General features: G+C 35.1%; 2 protein-coding genes across 2 annotated transcripts; both read right to left on the reverse strand.

Moving 5' to 3' along the window:
- Positions 1-5,112: 5,112 nt before the first annotated feature.
- LOC132172904 (probable F-box protein At4g22030) lies at positions 5,113-6,387 on the reverse strand. The gene has a single exon (XM_059584466.1). It carries the CDS (start codon positions 6,382-6,384, stop codon positions 5,113-5,115), a length of 1,272 nt encoding a protein of 423 aa, XP_059440449.1. The 5' UTR covers positions 6,385-6,387.
- A 4,230-nt stretch (positions 6,388-10,617) lies between these two features.
- On the reverse strand, positions 10,618-12,078 carry LOC132170113 (probable F-box protein At4g22030). The gene has a single exon (XM_059581016.1). The coding sequence runs from the start codon at positions 12,076-12,078 to the stop codon at positions 10,618-10,620; it is 1,461 nt and encodes a 486-aa protein (XP_059436999.1).
- Positions 12,079-13,511: the final 1,433 nt, after the last annotated feature.

Genomic DNA, 13,511 nt, shown 5'->3' on the forward strand with positions numbered 1-13,511 from the left:
ATAAAACTACAATTTTCCATCACTATAAACCTTATTTATACTTTTAAAAATTATATTTTTATTTTATAATTATTATTTTTTTGATAATATTTACTTGATAGTTAATTAGTCTTCATCAACCCCAGAGAAAAATTATTGTGTGGGATACCGAATGTTTTTTTATTTCTAAATTACTAAGCAGGATACAATTATTTTTATTCTCATTTTAGTATTTTAGTTAATTAAAATAAAATTTAGCTCTAATAAACTGAATTTAATAATTAATTTCAGCAATTCAATACAAAGAAAACTTTATTTGTTTGTCTTTCTCTTCCAATCTGAACAGGCTTTCAAAGAGGACGATTCAATTCAAAGAAAACTTTATTTGTTTGTCTTTCTCCTATGCGAATGCGACATAGTAAAACTTGGAAGCTAATACAACTAATATTTTCCGTTGCTACAAAACTTTGGCTACATATATAGCATAGAACATTCTCACTTGGCTTTTAAAACTACCAAAATTATTTATTATTGATTTTTAATTTAATAATGCTTTTAAAAGCCGTGAATGTGAGAATGTGTTTAACGATCCAAGGAAAAATGTTAGTCAAATCTATGCTATCATCCCAAAATGATTAAAGTAACTAGGCAAAGTGAAACTTAATACTCATGATTATCTTTATAAACCACCTACTCTATGTGAGCCTCTTCTCATCTTTCCAAAATGGGATCAAGGTGTTACAGTGTGAGTGTTGGAGTTTGAGTGGGGGGTGTGTGTACTATTACTCATATTTGTTGGTGTATTTCGATTGGTATTTTTTGTTTAATAAATGATAAAATTGTTTTGATATGACATCGAAATAAGAAGTGTTTTTTATTAGGAGAAACTTCACTGAAAATCCTCAAACTTTCACCCGTTTTGAAATACCTCTCATAAACTTCAAAATCTCTCAATTTAGTCCCTTGAACTTTCAATTACTCTTAATTTGGACTCTTCCATCAATTTTAGCAGTTAAAAATACAAAAAAGACCAAAATATCATTGATTTTTGTTTTTTGTAAAATAAATAAAAAAAAAACGTTTTTAATGTTGAAATTTTATACAAAAGTCAGGAGTATAAACGTCATATAATGTTTAAAATCTGACGGAGGGATCCAAATTGAGAGCAATTAAAAGTTCAAGAGATTAAATTGAGAGATTTTAAAGTTTAGGGAGGGTTTATCAAATCAGGTGGAAGTTCATGAATTTTCAGTGAAATTTCCCATTTCTATTAAGATTTACATTTGAAAAAAAAAAAAAAACACGTTTTTTTTTTTAGTTATACCTACTTAGTTTGAGAAAATACAAACATATGTATAGCTCAATATTTATTTATAAAAGAAAAAAATTAAAAAGAATGGTAATAAGAGTGGGTGTGTGTGACCACCCTGAATGAATGAGAGAGATGACTGAACAACCATGCATCTTAGTCATATTTATATTAGCCGTACGGCCACCTCCAACCAAAATATAGAGAGTTGGCCACGTAGCCACCTCTCCCCCACTAAGGATGGTGCATGGCCCCTTTACCATTTTTTTTTTTTATAAAAAATTAAATATTAAGTTAGTTGATGTTTATGTAAAAGTTAAATATGTGTTTTTAAGAATGCATGAAATTTTTTAAAAGAAAAGGTATGTGTTTTGAATTATTTATTAATGGTGTTGGGTCATGGATTAGTCAACAAAAGGCCCAACGGGCCTTTTTGCCCAAAGCTCCATATAATACTGGGTTACTGAGCTCTTGGTCGACTTAGCCTAGGGAGGTCTCAGGCTCCTAGCTTGAGGCATTACTTATGGGCCAAGATAGTCAAAGACCAAAGGGTGCATTGGTCATTCCATCATAGAGATATGACTGGTCCTCCGCTATTCAGGTTATCTATGTCGATCAAGATACGTCAGTTGGCTTCCAAGCTAGTGTAGGTGACGGAGTCCAACTAGAGCATTCTGATTTAACATCGTGCAAAAGCTAGGATACTTATCCCCTGATCTTAGTCTACTAAGATCACGGAACAACAAACAAACACTATCTCACTTTTCAAATGTTTGCATAACAGATATTAAGGGATAAGATCCCTAAATGTATAGGAGATCAAACTCCTCTCATGCCTATAAATACAAGTCATTTATCAACACTAAGGTAATCGCAACTTTTGCTATCTAAGCTTTGTGTTATTTACATCTTCATTCTTTGATTATTGACTTAGGCATCGGAGTATCCCGCCGGAAAACTACCGAGGACTCTAATCCTATTGTTTGCTCTTGTTTATCAGATTGACCCGTCCTTAGACACTGTAGTGCAACGATCGACCTGTCCTCGGACGCCGCTATGCAGCCCAGGAATTGTGCTACATCATCCATCGAAAAACTGTATTCTAACAAATGGATTTGAGAAGAATAAAAAATTCAAATTTAAAACAGAAAACAAAAGGAGAATAGGATAGCAATTAGCAAACATATATCGGCTTGGTCTGTTTCTTTTACTTTTATTTTTATTTTGGATCAAGCAATACGGCTATCTTTTAACAGGTCAACATCGATAGGAGGTCAATATCTACAAGTGGATATTTGTAGAATATTTCAAAAAAAAATATATATATATATATTTTGAAAAATTCACTTGCAAGGCGCAGCTTTTTGTTTTGAGCTACTTATTAATGGGTTGACCTGGCCTATTAATGGGCGACCCATTCTCTTCTTTATTCATAATATTCAATTTCTAAATTTTTTACTCGCTCGTCTTGGGTCTCAACTCTCATGCTCCCGTAGTAAAGCTTCAAACTTTGTTATATAAACAAAGCTAATACAACTAAATGTATATATATCTTCCGTTACTACAAAACTCGGTCTTTTTCTTTTCTTTTATTTTTCTAATTTCGTCTCTTTCTTTTATTGCTTATCTTCAAGTCAAAAGCAAATGTACGGCTTGGTAATTTGTCCTCCAAATGTTTTCTGTTTTAATTACTTGATAAAAAAATAATTTGTTTTTAAAATCCTTAATAAAGGACTCAAAACTCACAATACCATTTAAGAAAACAAAAATCACACGTTCTTATATGAATATTTTGACACAACAACTACTTATTTTTGTATGGCCACTCTAAGCGATGGAGAAGCCACACGTACGGTCACCACAACAGACCAATGGTAGTTGTGCAGCTACCTCGATATGAGTGGCTGTACAATCACTACAATATTGGCTACGTAGCTATCTCTATCTACTATCTTGGTCAAACGTGGTGACCACCTTTATGTAGATGATATATATGCCAGTAATGCCACACAGCAATCACAATAAGTTAAACGGTGACCACACCACCACTCTTTTTAATTTTTTTTTAATTTTTTTTTATATGTTTTATAAATAAGAAGTCAAGTACTTTGCATTTATTTTTCATTTCTTCTCAAAACAAGTGGATGTACCCTCCATAAATATTTTCTCAAATGGGGATCCTCCATAAAACTTTGCATTCATTAAGAAATACTTATCACTCATACATCACATTAAAACACTTTTTCAAACTGAGACAAAAAATTAATTATTGGAAAACACCAACAAGCATATCTTACTACTTGCTACACATTTTTCTTACGACATAATCCACTTAGCAAAATTATAGCATTTACTGTAACGGCCTAAGGAAAGCAATATCTACTTCTGCCCTATCACTCCAAAATAACTAGTCAAGTTGTAATTGGAGCTTTATAAAATCACTTATAAAGCCGAATCTCACTTAGTAGGTAACCAATGTGAGACTTAGCATCCATTAACTCATTTATAATCCATTAACTCTAAATGACTTAATTATCTTCCCAATGTAGAACGGAAGTATTACACTCTCCTCCTTAAAACCCTGACATGCATTATCGTCAAAGCCCCTTCATACAGTGCTCTAATACCACATGACTTTACTGGGTTGCTCTGATACTATTTGTAATGATCGATGTAAAGTGCTAGCTACATCTATGGTATTATTAAAAAATGACTAGTTAAGTTACAATTATAACTTTCTAATATCACTTATAAAAGATCATCTCCAACCTAAGGAACCAATGTAAGACATAGCACGCATAAACACATTTATAATTGAGAAATGCTTGACTTCATTAAAAAGTCTATCTTTTGGCCATTTTAATTTTAGATAGCATGGCTTATTTTTCATAAATCTATTAATTTATTGTTTAAAATTTATTAATTTTAAAATGAGCCATGCTACATTGGATTAAAATTGTCAAAAGATTGACTTTTTAATGAAGCCAGACATTTTTCTTTATAATTCACACACCCTATATTGTAGGGTAATAATCTTTCCAACTAGGGATTGTGGTGTTACATTTCTGTGTGGCTTCCAACTAAAATAACAATTATAGATTTTCATGCTATCTAGATATATGTTGTGGATGCCCCTTCTAATATTTCTCGTCTTGTTATTGGTAATTTTGAATTTGGACTCAGTGTGATACTACAATACATTTTTTGTGGAACATTCATTTTAAATTAATGGTCCAGATTATGACAATAGTACCCAAAAAAATAAAAAAATGGCTAGGGTGGCTGAATGCATGACTACTTGGTGCATCATAATTAGAAACCCTCCAAAACCATCATGAAGATCTTCGAAAATCAATCACCTTTAATTTGTGGCAAAAGGAAATTTCTAAATCAGTGCATCTCATTAATCAAAACATGCCACCTTTTCAAATTAATAGATGCAATAACCCCTTTATGGGTATTAAATTACATGTAACAATTTAAAAGATGCAACGCTATCAACTAAAAATAATTATTAATTGAAAAATCAAAATATCCGCAAATGTGTCACTTTGGTAGCTGCAACCACCCTGGCCATTCGATTTTAAATTTTCTCTAAATTGGTACGTAATAGCCTAATATATAGGGATAGTTTTCATACCCATCAAATATTTCCAATCACAAAACAATAAAATTAAGCCTGCAATATAATCAATCGTCTGCACTAATAGCTGAGATAAAATTTGAGAAGTAGTATTTTTGTATGTTATAGGTTAATTTGTATAAACAATTGGTTTGTACAAATAATCAATGAATCAAAGAATTGTTGTGCACCAAATCTTAAACTAAAAGAGCTTGCTAGCGAATTCATCTATGGCGGTTCCATCCATACGTGAAGAAGCTGACTTTTTGGCAAGTTCTCTGAGTTGTGACAAGCTTCTCCCCAGTTTTAAAGCCACATTCATTTCAAACAACTCTCCATTTTCTCTTTTCTCTAAATCTCTTTCCTCAAGTGTGGCTTCAATGGATTCTTGGAGTAGCTGGAAGAAGCCAGCGCAGTTTCTGTACATCTCAAACACCATCCCAACTTGGCCACCATGCTCGAATGCATTAACTGCGCTTCCTAAAGCCCCCGCAGCCACCGCTACTACTGCAGCCCATGAGCCGTTACCAACAAAAGCAGATCCGACGGCTGCAATGCCAGTGAGCAATGGACCTGCGATGGCTAAAACCTTGTTGATCTTCAACACCAGGTTGCCTAGCCTTTCGTAGTCCTCAATGTCCTTTCTCTTCACCACCTCGACGATCTCTCGCATTTCTACTTCCATTTCCTCACTCCACCCATTATTTTTCTGACCTCGTTGCTTTCCTTCAGATGACTTGTTTTTCTTCTGGATTTGTTGATTTGAAGGCCACCAAACAGATGGCTCAAACTTTGCAGGGAATTTGTCAAGCATGGCTCCTAGCAATGGAAGTGGGTATGCTTTGTCGGCGGCCAAAACCTTTTCCATAACGCTCTTCACATCTTCTTTAGATGGACTCCCGAGAGCCATCGTGGTTTGGATTTGAGTCTGGATCTGCTTGAACAATCTCGTAGCATTGCGTTGCTCCTCTGCAAGCTGTGAAGGCTGCATTTTGTTCATCACAAGCAACATCCCAGTGACTGCAGAATACAAGAGAGTGGACGACAGTTTGAGAGCCAAAAGGGGCATTCCGGCGCCACCAATCGCTGCAGCACCGGCCATGGTGGCAGCAGTGAGGGTTATCATGTTGACGGAGTTGAGAAGAAGGGTATTCCAGTTTTCACGCTGTTTTCCAATGTTGGCGTGCATCTCCACCCTGTCAGCCACGGCCTCTAAGATGGCATATAGTTGGGTAGTCGCCGCAGTGGCGTCGGAGTTGGGTGATTTATCATGGATTGGTGCAGTATTGATCTTTTCTACCGGAACTATTCTCTTGAACCCATCTCTTAGATTCAATTCCTCAACCAGCTTTGTCGTTGGTATTTTTGGAATTGAGAAATAAGGAATGACTTTTGGAAGTTTAGGGACATGAATAACAGCATCGATTTGCCTGGAACAAGAAGATGAAGATAATCGCAGAGTTGAAGAAGCCATTTGATTGATGTTTTCTCTGAGCTTTTCTTGCGTTATGTGTTGTAGGGAAAGTGGAGAGGTGTTTGAGAATGGAGGCTTGTGGAGTCTGTATTTATACTATGAAGGATAAGTACTGAAACGAATGGTCAGAATCCGATACAGAAAATATTGACCAGCTGGGGTGGACTCAGCCCCTTGGCTGACCTTTTCACTCTTCATAATTTTCAAGTTCAAAATTTTCTCCCTGGTATTGGGTCTCTCATGGTACGTAGTAAAACTCGTCATTAGAACTGGTAAGCTATGATAATAAAACTACAATTTTCCATCACTATAAACCTTATTTATACTTTTAAAAATTATATTTTTATTTTATAATTATTATTATTTTTGATAATATATATTTAGTTGATAGTTAGTCCCCATCAACCCCAGAGAAAAATTATTGTGTGGGATACCAAATGTTTTTTCTAAATTACTAAGCAGGATACAATTATTTTTATTCTCATTTTAGTATTTTAGTTAATTATAATAAAATTTAGCACTACTAAACTGAATTTAATAATTAATTTCAGCAATTCAATACAAGAAAACTTTATTTGTTTGTCTTTCTCTTCCAATCTGAACGTACGGGCTTTCAAAGAGGGCGATTCAATTCAAAGAAAACTTTATTTGTTTGTCTTTCTCCTATGCGAATGCGACGTAGTAAAACTTTGAAGCTAATACAACTAATATTTTCCGTTGCTACAAAACATGGGCTACATATATAGTATAAAACATTCTCACTTGGCTTTTAAAACTACCAAAATTATTTGTTATTGATTTTTAATTTAATAATGCTTTTAAAAGCCGTGAATGTGAGAGAATGTGTGTAACGATCTAAGGAAAAATGTTAGTTAAATCTGTGTTATCACCCCAAAAGGATTAGAGTAACTAGGCAATGTGAAACTTAAAACTCATGACTATTTTTATAAACCACCCACTCTATGTGAGCTTCTTTTTATCTTCCCGAAATAGGACCAGGGTGTTACAATGTGAGTGTTGGAGTTTGAGTGAGGGGTGTGTGTAATATTACTCATATTTGTTAGTGTATTTCAATTGGTATTTTTTGTTTAATAAATGATAAAATTGTTTTGATATGACATAAAAATAAGAAGTGTTTTCTATTAGGGGAAACTTCACTGAAGACCTCCGAACTTTCACCCGTTTTGAAATACCTCTCATAAACTTCAAAATCTCTCAATTTAGTCCCATGAACTTTCGATTACTCTCAATTTGGACCCCCTCCGTCAATTTTAGCAATTAAAAATACAAAAAAAAAAAAAAGATAAATAAATAAATAATAGAAAAACCAAAATATCCCTATATATATTTTTTTAAAAAAAATGCTGGAAGTTGAAATTTTATACAAAAGTCTGGGGTATAAACGTCATGTAACCTTTAAAATCAGACGGAGAGGTCCAAATTGAGAGCAATTGAAAGTTCAGAGGACTAAATTGAGAGATTTTAAAGTTTAAAGAGGGTTTATCAAATCGGATAAAAGTTTAGGAGTTTTCAAAGAAGTTTCCCCTTTCTATTAAGATTTGCATTTGAATTTTTTTTTTTTTTTTTTTGTTATACCTACTTAGTTTGAGAAAATACAAACATATGTATAGCTCAATATTTATTTATAAAAGAAAAAAGTTAAAAAGAATAGTAATAAGATGGGGTGCATGTGACCACCCTAAATGAATGAGAGAGATGACTGGACAACCATGCATCTTAGGCATATTTATATTAGCCGTACAGCCACCTCTAACCAAAATATAGAGAGTTGGCCACGTAGCCACCTCTCCCCCACTAAGGATGGCGCATGGCCCCTTTACCATTTTAAATTTTTTTGTTTTTTTTTAAATAGTAAGTTAGTTGATGTTTATGTAAAAGTTAAATATGTGTTTTTAAGAATGCATGAAATTTTTTAAAAGAAAAGGTATGTGTTTTGAATTATTTATTAATGGATTTGAGAAGAATAAAAAATTCAAATTTAAAACAGAAAACAAAAGGAGAATAGGATAGCAATTAGCAAACATATATCGATCGGCTTGGTCTGTTTCTTTTACTTTTATTTTTATTTTGGATCAAGCAATACGGCTATCTTTAACAGGTCAACATCTATAGAAGGTCAATATCTACAAGTGGATATTTCAAAATATATATATATTTTTTGAAAAATACACTGGGAAGGCGCAGCTTTTTGTTTTGAGCTACTTATTAATTAATTAATTAGAGAAAAATCAAAATATTAATATAAAACAGAAAACAAAAGGAGAATAGTCTTTTATTGTGGATCAAGCAATACGGCTATCTCTAACAGCTCAACATCTACAACTGGTCAAAAATTCAAAATCTACAAAGTGGATTCTTCAACTAAAAAAAAAAAAATTCTACAAGTGGTGATAGAAATTACTAAATTAGCAAATATGTATGCTACCTGAGATGGATTTCATCTTAAGTTTTTATAGTTGCAAATCGCGATTCTTTGGATTCCGATTACGTGCAATAAAGAAGGTAACAAGTTGCTCGAACGTTTGATCGAATAAGTATTGAGGAGAGTGATATAGGTACAAAGGGGTCAAGATCTATAGTCTCAACAGACTCTCATGTAAGGTTACCCTGTTGCACGGCACCATTATATAAGCTAATCTACATTAAAGTAAAAATCAAAATTAAGTGTTAAAGGATTACAAAGTTGAATTGACATATTCTCTTATGAAATAGTTTCTTTTGTTCTCTGCCCTTAATCACACGTTGCCTGCTTTCTTTTGTCTACATGCTTCGAATCTCGACATGGTTTTCTCATATGGCTGTACGTCCTGGGATGCTACTAGATACTTTCTTATCACAATCTTATTCCCTTTACTGCCATTGCCATTTCTTCATAACTATCATCATGATTCACAACCTAGATGGCATCATGATTCAGGGCAACAATGGTTAACACCTAATGCCCATTGATTTAAATTTTATTAATTTACTTCCTAAGGTTTTGATAAAATGTTTTAATGTTTATCAAGTAGATTCCGTTTACCTTTCAGTTAAATTTCAAACAATACTACCACATCATATATAATTAGACACGAGTAGCCTTTAATGAAAAAATATTATATATATATAACAAAAAAACAAAAGAAAAAAAGAAAAAATTACCCCTTGTTAAAAATCCACATTAATAAGGTGGAATAGCAATGAAATAGGATTGTGGTTTATAGCATTTATTGGCATTAAATATGAATACATTGAGCTGAAGTGGAGGATATTTTCTCAGATTAGTTTGGAGGAAATTTCTGTCTTAAGTCCCTTAAAAATTCATATAATAGTTCATATAATATTTAGTATGTAATTAGAGACTAAAATGTTGACTATTATATAATAAATCTACATAAAATGTGGGCGTTTAGATGAGTTTATATATATATATTTTTTTTTTCATTGAACTGTCCCAACTATAGTATTGTTCGTAAGGGAAAAATAGTGTTAGTGTACCAATCGAAAACTTCACTTAAGATTAACAAGCTTTCAAAATATGATCTAAACTCATATCGAGATTGTTAGATTAATTCTTGATTTATTCAAGTCTTTAGCACAAGATGACAAAAAGGAAAAAAGTCTATGGCACGAGGCTTTGAAGTCCGAAGAGGTAATTGGTTTAGTGTCAAGGGACAATCAGTTTTGTAAGTTATATATGTTAAATCTCAAATATCCACTTATTTTAAATAGCTTTTTCTAATTAAATAATAAAAATAAATTTAATTAGATTAAACATAATATTCTAACCATATAAATAGAATATGCGACAGTAACCACAATTGAGTGACAAACTGAGTTTTCAAATGAGTTGACTTCCAATTCCAACCATTCAATGTAAACATAAGCTTTTCAATCCGGACCACATGTCTTGAATTCCGATTTTCACCCATTCGATATACAACTTCCCTGTTCTGGCTGTTCATGTATATACTCCTCTCAGCCACCGTAAGTCGTAAAGCTAATGCTCCACCAGCAACTTGACCATTCAACGGATTACAATAAGAAATTCAAGTTATTATATATATGCAAGAAAATAAAAAATTATATTCTTCTGGAAACTTTTGGCTTTTGCAGAAGTAACTGAGACATTTTTTGTATAGAATTAGCATTTGTCATTGTTAGAGCTAGATTGTACAAAGAATTGGTTGTACAAAGAATCAAAGAATTGCTATTTATGCACAAAATCTTAAACTAAAAGAGCTTGCTAGCGAATTCATCTATGGTGGTTCCATTCATACGTGAAGAAGCTGACTTTCTGGCTAGTTCTCTGAGGTTTGACAAGCTTCTCCCCAGTTTCAAAGCCACATTCATTTCAAACAACTCTCCGTTCTCTCTTTTCTCCAAATCTCTTTCTTCAAGTGTGGCTTCAATGGATTCTTGGAGTAGCTGGAAGAAGCCAGCACAGTTTCTGTACATCTCAAACACCATCCCAATTTGGCTACCATGCTCGAATGCATTAACCGCACTACCTAAAGCCCCCGCAGCCACCGCTACTACCGCAGCCCATGAGCCGTTACCAACAAAAGCAGATCCGACGGCTGCAATGCCAGTGAGCAATGGACCTGAGATGGCTAAAACCTTGTTGATCCTCAACACCAGGTTGCCTAGCCTTTCGTAGTCCTCAATGTCCTTTCTCTTCACCACCTCGATGATCTCTCGCATTTCTACTTCCATTTCCTCACTCCACCCATTCTTCTTCTCATCTCGTTGCTTACCTTGAGAGGACTTGTTTTTCTTCTGGATTTGCTGATTTGAAGGCCACCAAACAGATGGCTCAAACTTTGCAGGGAATTTGTCAAGCATTGCGCCTAGTAAGGGAAGTGGGTATGCTTTGTCGACGGCCAAAACCTTTTCCATCAAGCCCCTCACATCTTTTTCAGTTGGAGTCCCGAGAGCCAGCGTGGTTTGGATTTGGGTCTGGATCTGCTTGAACAATCTCGTAGCATTGCGTTGCTCCTCTGCAAGCTGTGAAGGCTGAATTTTGTTCATCACAAGCAACATCCCAGTGGCTGCAGAATATAAGAGAGTGGACGACAGTTTCAAAGCTAAAAGGGGCATTCCGGCGCCACCAATGGTTGCAGCACCAGCCATAGTGGCAGCAGTGAGAGTAATCATGTTGATGGAATTGAGAAGAAGGGTATTCCAGTTTTCACGCTGTTTTCCAATGTTTGCGTGCATCTCCACCCTGTCAGCTACGGCCTCTAAGATGGCATAGAGTTGGGTAGTTGCAATTTTGTCATCAGTTGATGTGGTAGTGATCTCATTGATCTCTTCTACCGGGACTATGCTCGTGAATCCCTCCCTTATCTTCAATTCCTCTACCAGCTTTCTTGTTGGTATTTTTGGACCTGAGAAATAAGTGATGACTTTAGGAAGTTTAGGGACATGAATAGCAGCATTGATTTGCCTGGAACAAGAAGATGATGAAGATAATCGGAGAGTTGAAGAAGCCATTTGATGGAGGTTTTCTCTGAGCTTTTCTTTGTAGGGGGAAAGTGGGAAGGTTGAGATTGAGAATGGAGCTAGAGAGGCTGGTTGAGTCTTATTTATAGCAGCAATATAATATCGAACAACACCTGAAACGAAGCGGTCAGATACGGAAAATATTGACTGGCTGAATGGGTTGACCTGGCCTATTAATGGGTGACCCATTCTCTTCTTTATTCATAGATAATATTCAATTTCAAAATTTTTTACTCGCTTGTCTTGGGTCTCAACTCTCATGCGCCACAATAAAAGGTTAAAGGTGACCACACCATTTTTATTTTATTTTTTTATTTTTTATGCTTTATAAATAAGAAGTCAAGTACTTTGCATTTATTTTTCATTTCTTTTCAAAACAAATGGATGTACCCTTCATAAATATTTTCTCAAAGAGAGCTGCTACGCGTCCCGAAAGTTTTCCCGAATTGAGGTTCCCGATTGACGTAGAGTTGGTAAAACAAATTGCAGTTAAGTTACTATTATTAAAAAAAAAAAAGAAAAAAAAAAAAGAAATAGACCTATCTCCTTCGGCCCCAAAAGAAAAAATTTCTCTCCCCAACACCACAGGTCTGCTCTCTCTCCCCCACCCTCACGCATTTGGCTTCCGACAAGGCCCACGCCCACGCCGACCCACTGCACCAGATCGGAGCTGACGTCCACCATCCGGTGCTTCTCTCCCCACGCTCCTCTCTCTCTCGGCGACACCCGCAGTTGACAAGAGGGATTTTTTTTTTTTTTTTTTTTCAGATGGTACTTCTCACAGATCTGTAGTATTCTTTATTTCCTGTGGAGCCAATGAATTCCTTTTAGAGATTATTTTGCACCAACCTTGATGCTGCTGGTGTTGGGTAGAGAGAACTGTGATGTGCTGTGCGTGATTTTTGGGAGAGAGAGAAGCATGCTGAAGGTGAAGGGGATAGCATGCGTGGGTGGGGTGGGTGAGTGGGTTTACTTTTTATTAAAAAAAACAAAAACAAAAAAACTTAACTGTAGTTTACTTAACTACAGCCACGTCAGTCGGAAACTAAAATTCTGAAAAATTTTCCGGATCTCTAGCATTTCTCTATCCTTTATGGGAAGGACCTCTATCAACCTCTTTTGGAAGAACAAACCAACAACATGAATGATAGCGAGTGGGCTCTACTTGATCGTAAAGCCCTGTCAGTTATCAAGTTATCATTGTTAAAATTAGTTGCATACAACGTTGTAAAGGAAAAGACCGCAGCAGGTCTAATGGTGGCTTTGTTGAACATGTATGAGAAGCCGTCGGCTAACAACAAAGTGCACCTAATGAAGAAATTGCTCAACCTAAAGATGGCGGAAGAGGCTTCGGTGGCGCAACATCTCAATGGGTTTAACACTATCACAAATCAATTGTCCTCGGTGGAAATTGATTTTGATGATGAGGTTCACGCGTTGATCTTCTTGGCGTCTTTGCCAAATAGCTGGGAAGCCGTAAGGATGGTTGTGAGTAACTCTGCAGGAAAGAGTAAACTAAGCTATGAAGACCTCAGGGATTTAATTCTCAGTGAAGAGGTTCGCATAAGAGATGCGGGGGAAGCCTCTTGTTCTGGTGCTGCTTTAAACCTCGAGACTCGGGG

Source organism: Corylus avellana, chromosome ca2 (assembly GCF_901000735.1).
Source record: "Corylus avellana chromosome ca2, CavTom2PMs-1.0".
Classification (NCBI taxonomy): domain Eukaryota; kingdom Viridiplantae; phylum Streptophyta; class Magnoliopsida; order Fagales; family Betulaceae; genus Corylus; species Corylus avellana.

What these genes read in the sequence shown, in the direction of transcription:
- LOC132170113 (XM_059581016.1), bottom strand. Translation starts at nt 12,078, where the DNA reads ATGGGTCACCCATTAATAGGCCAGGTCAACCCATTCAGCCAGTCAATA.
- LOC132172904 (XM_059584466.1), bottom strand. Translation starts at nt 6,384, where the DNA reads ATGGCTTCTTCAACTCTGCGATTATCTTCATCTTCTTGTTCCAGGCAA.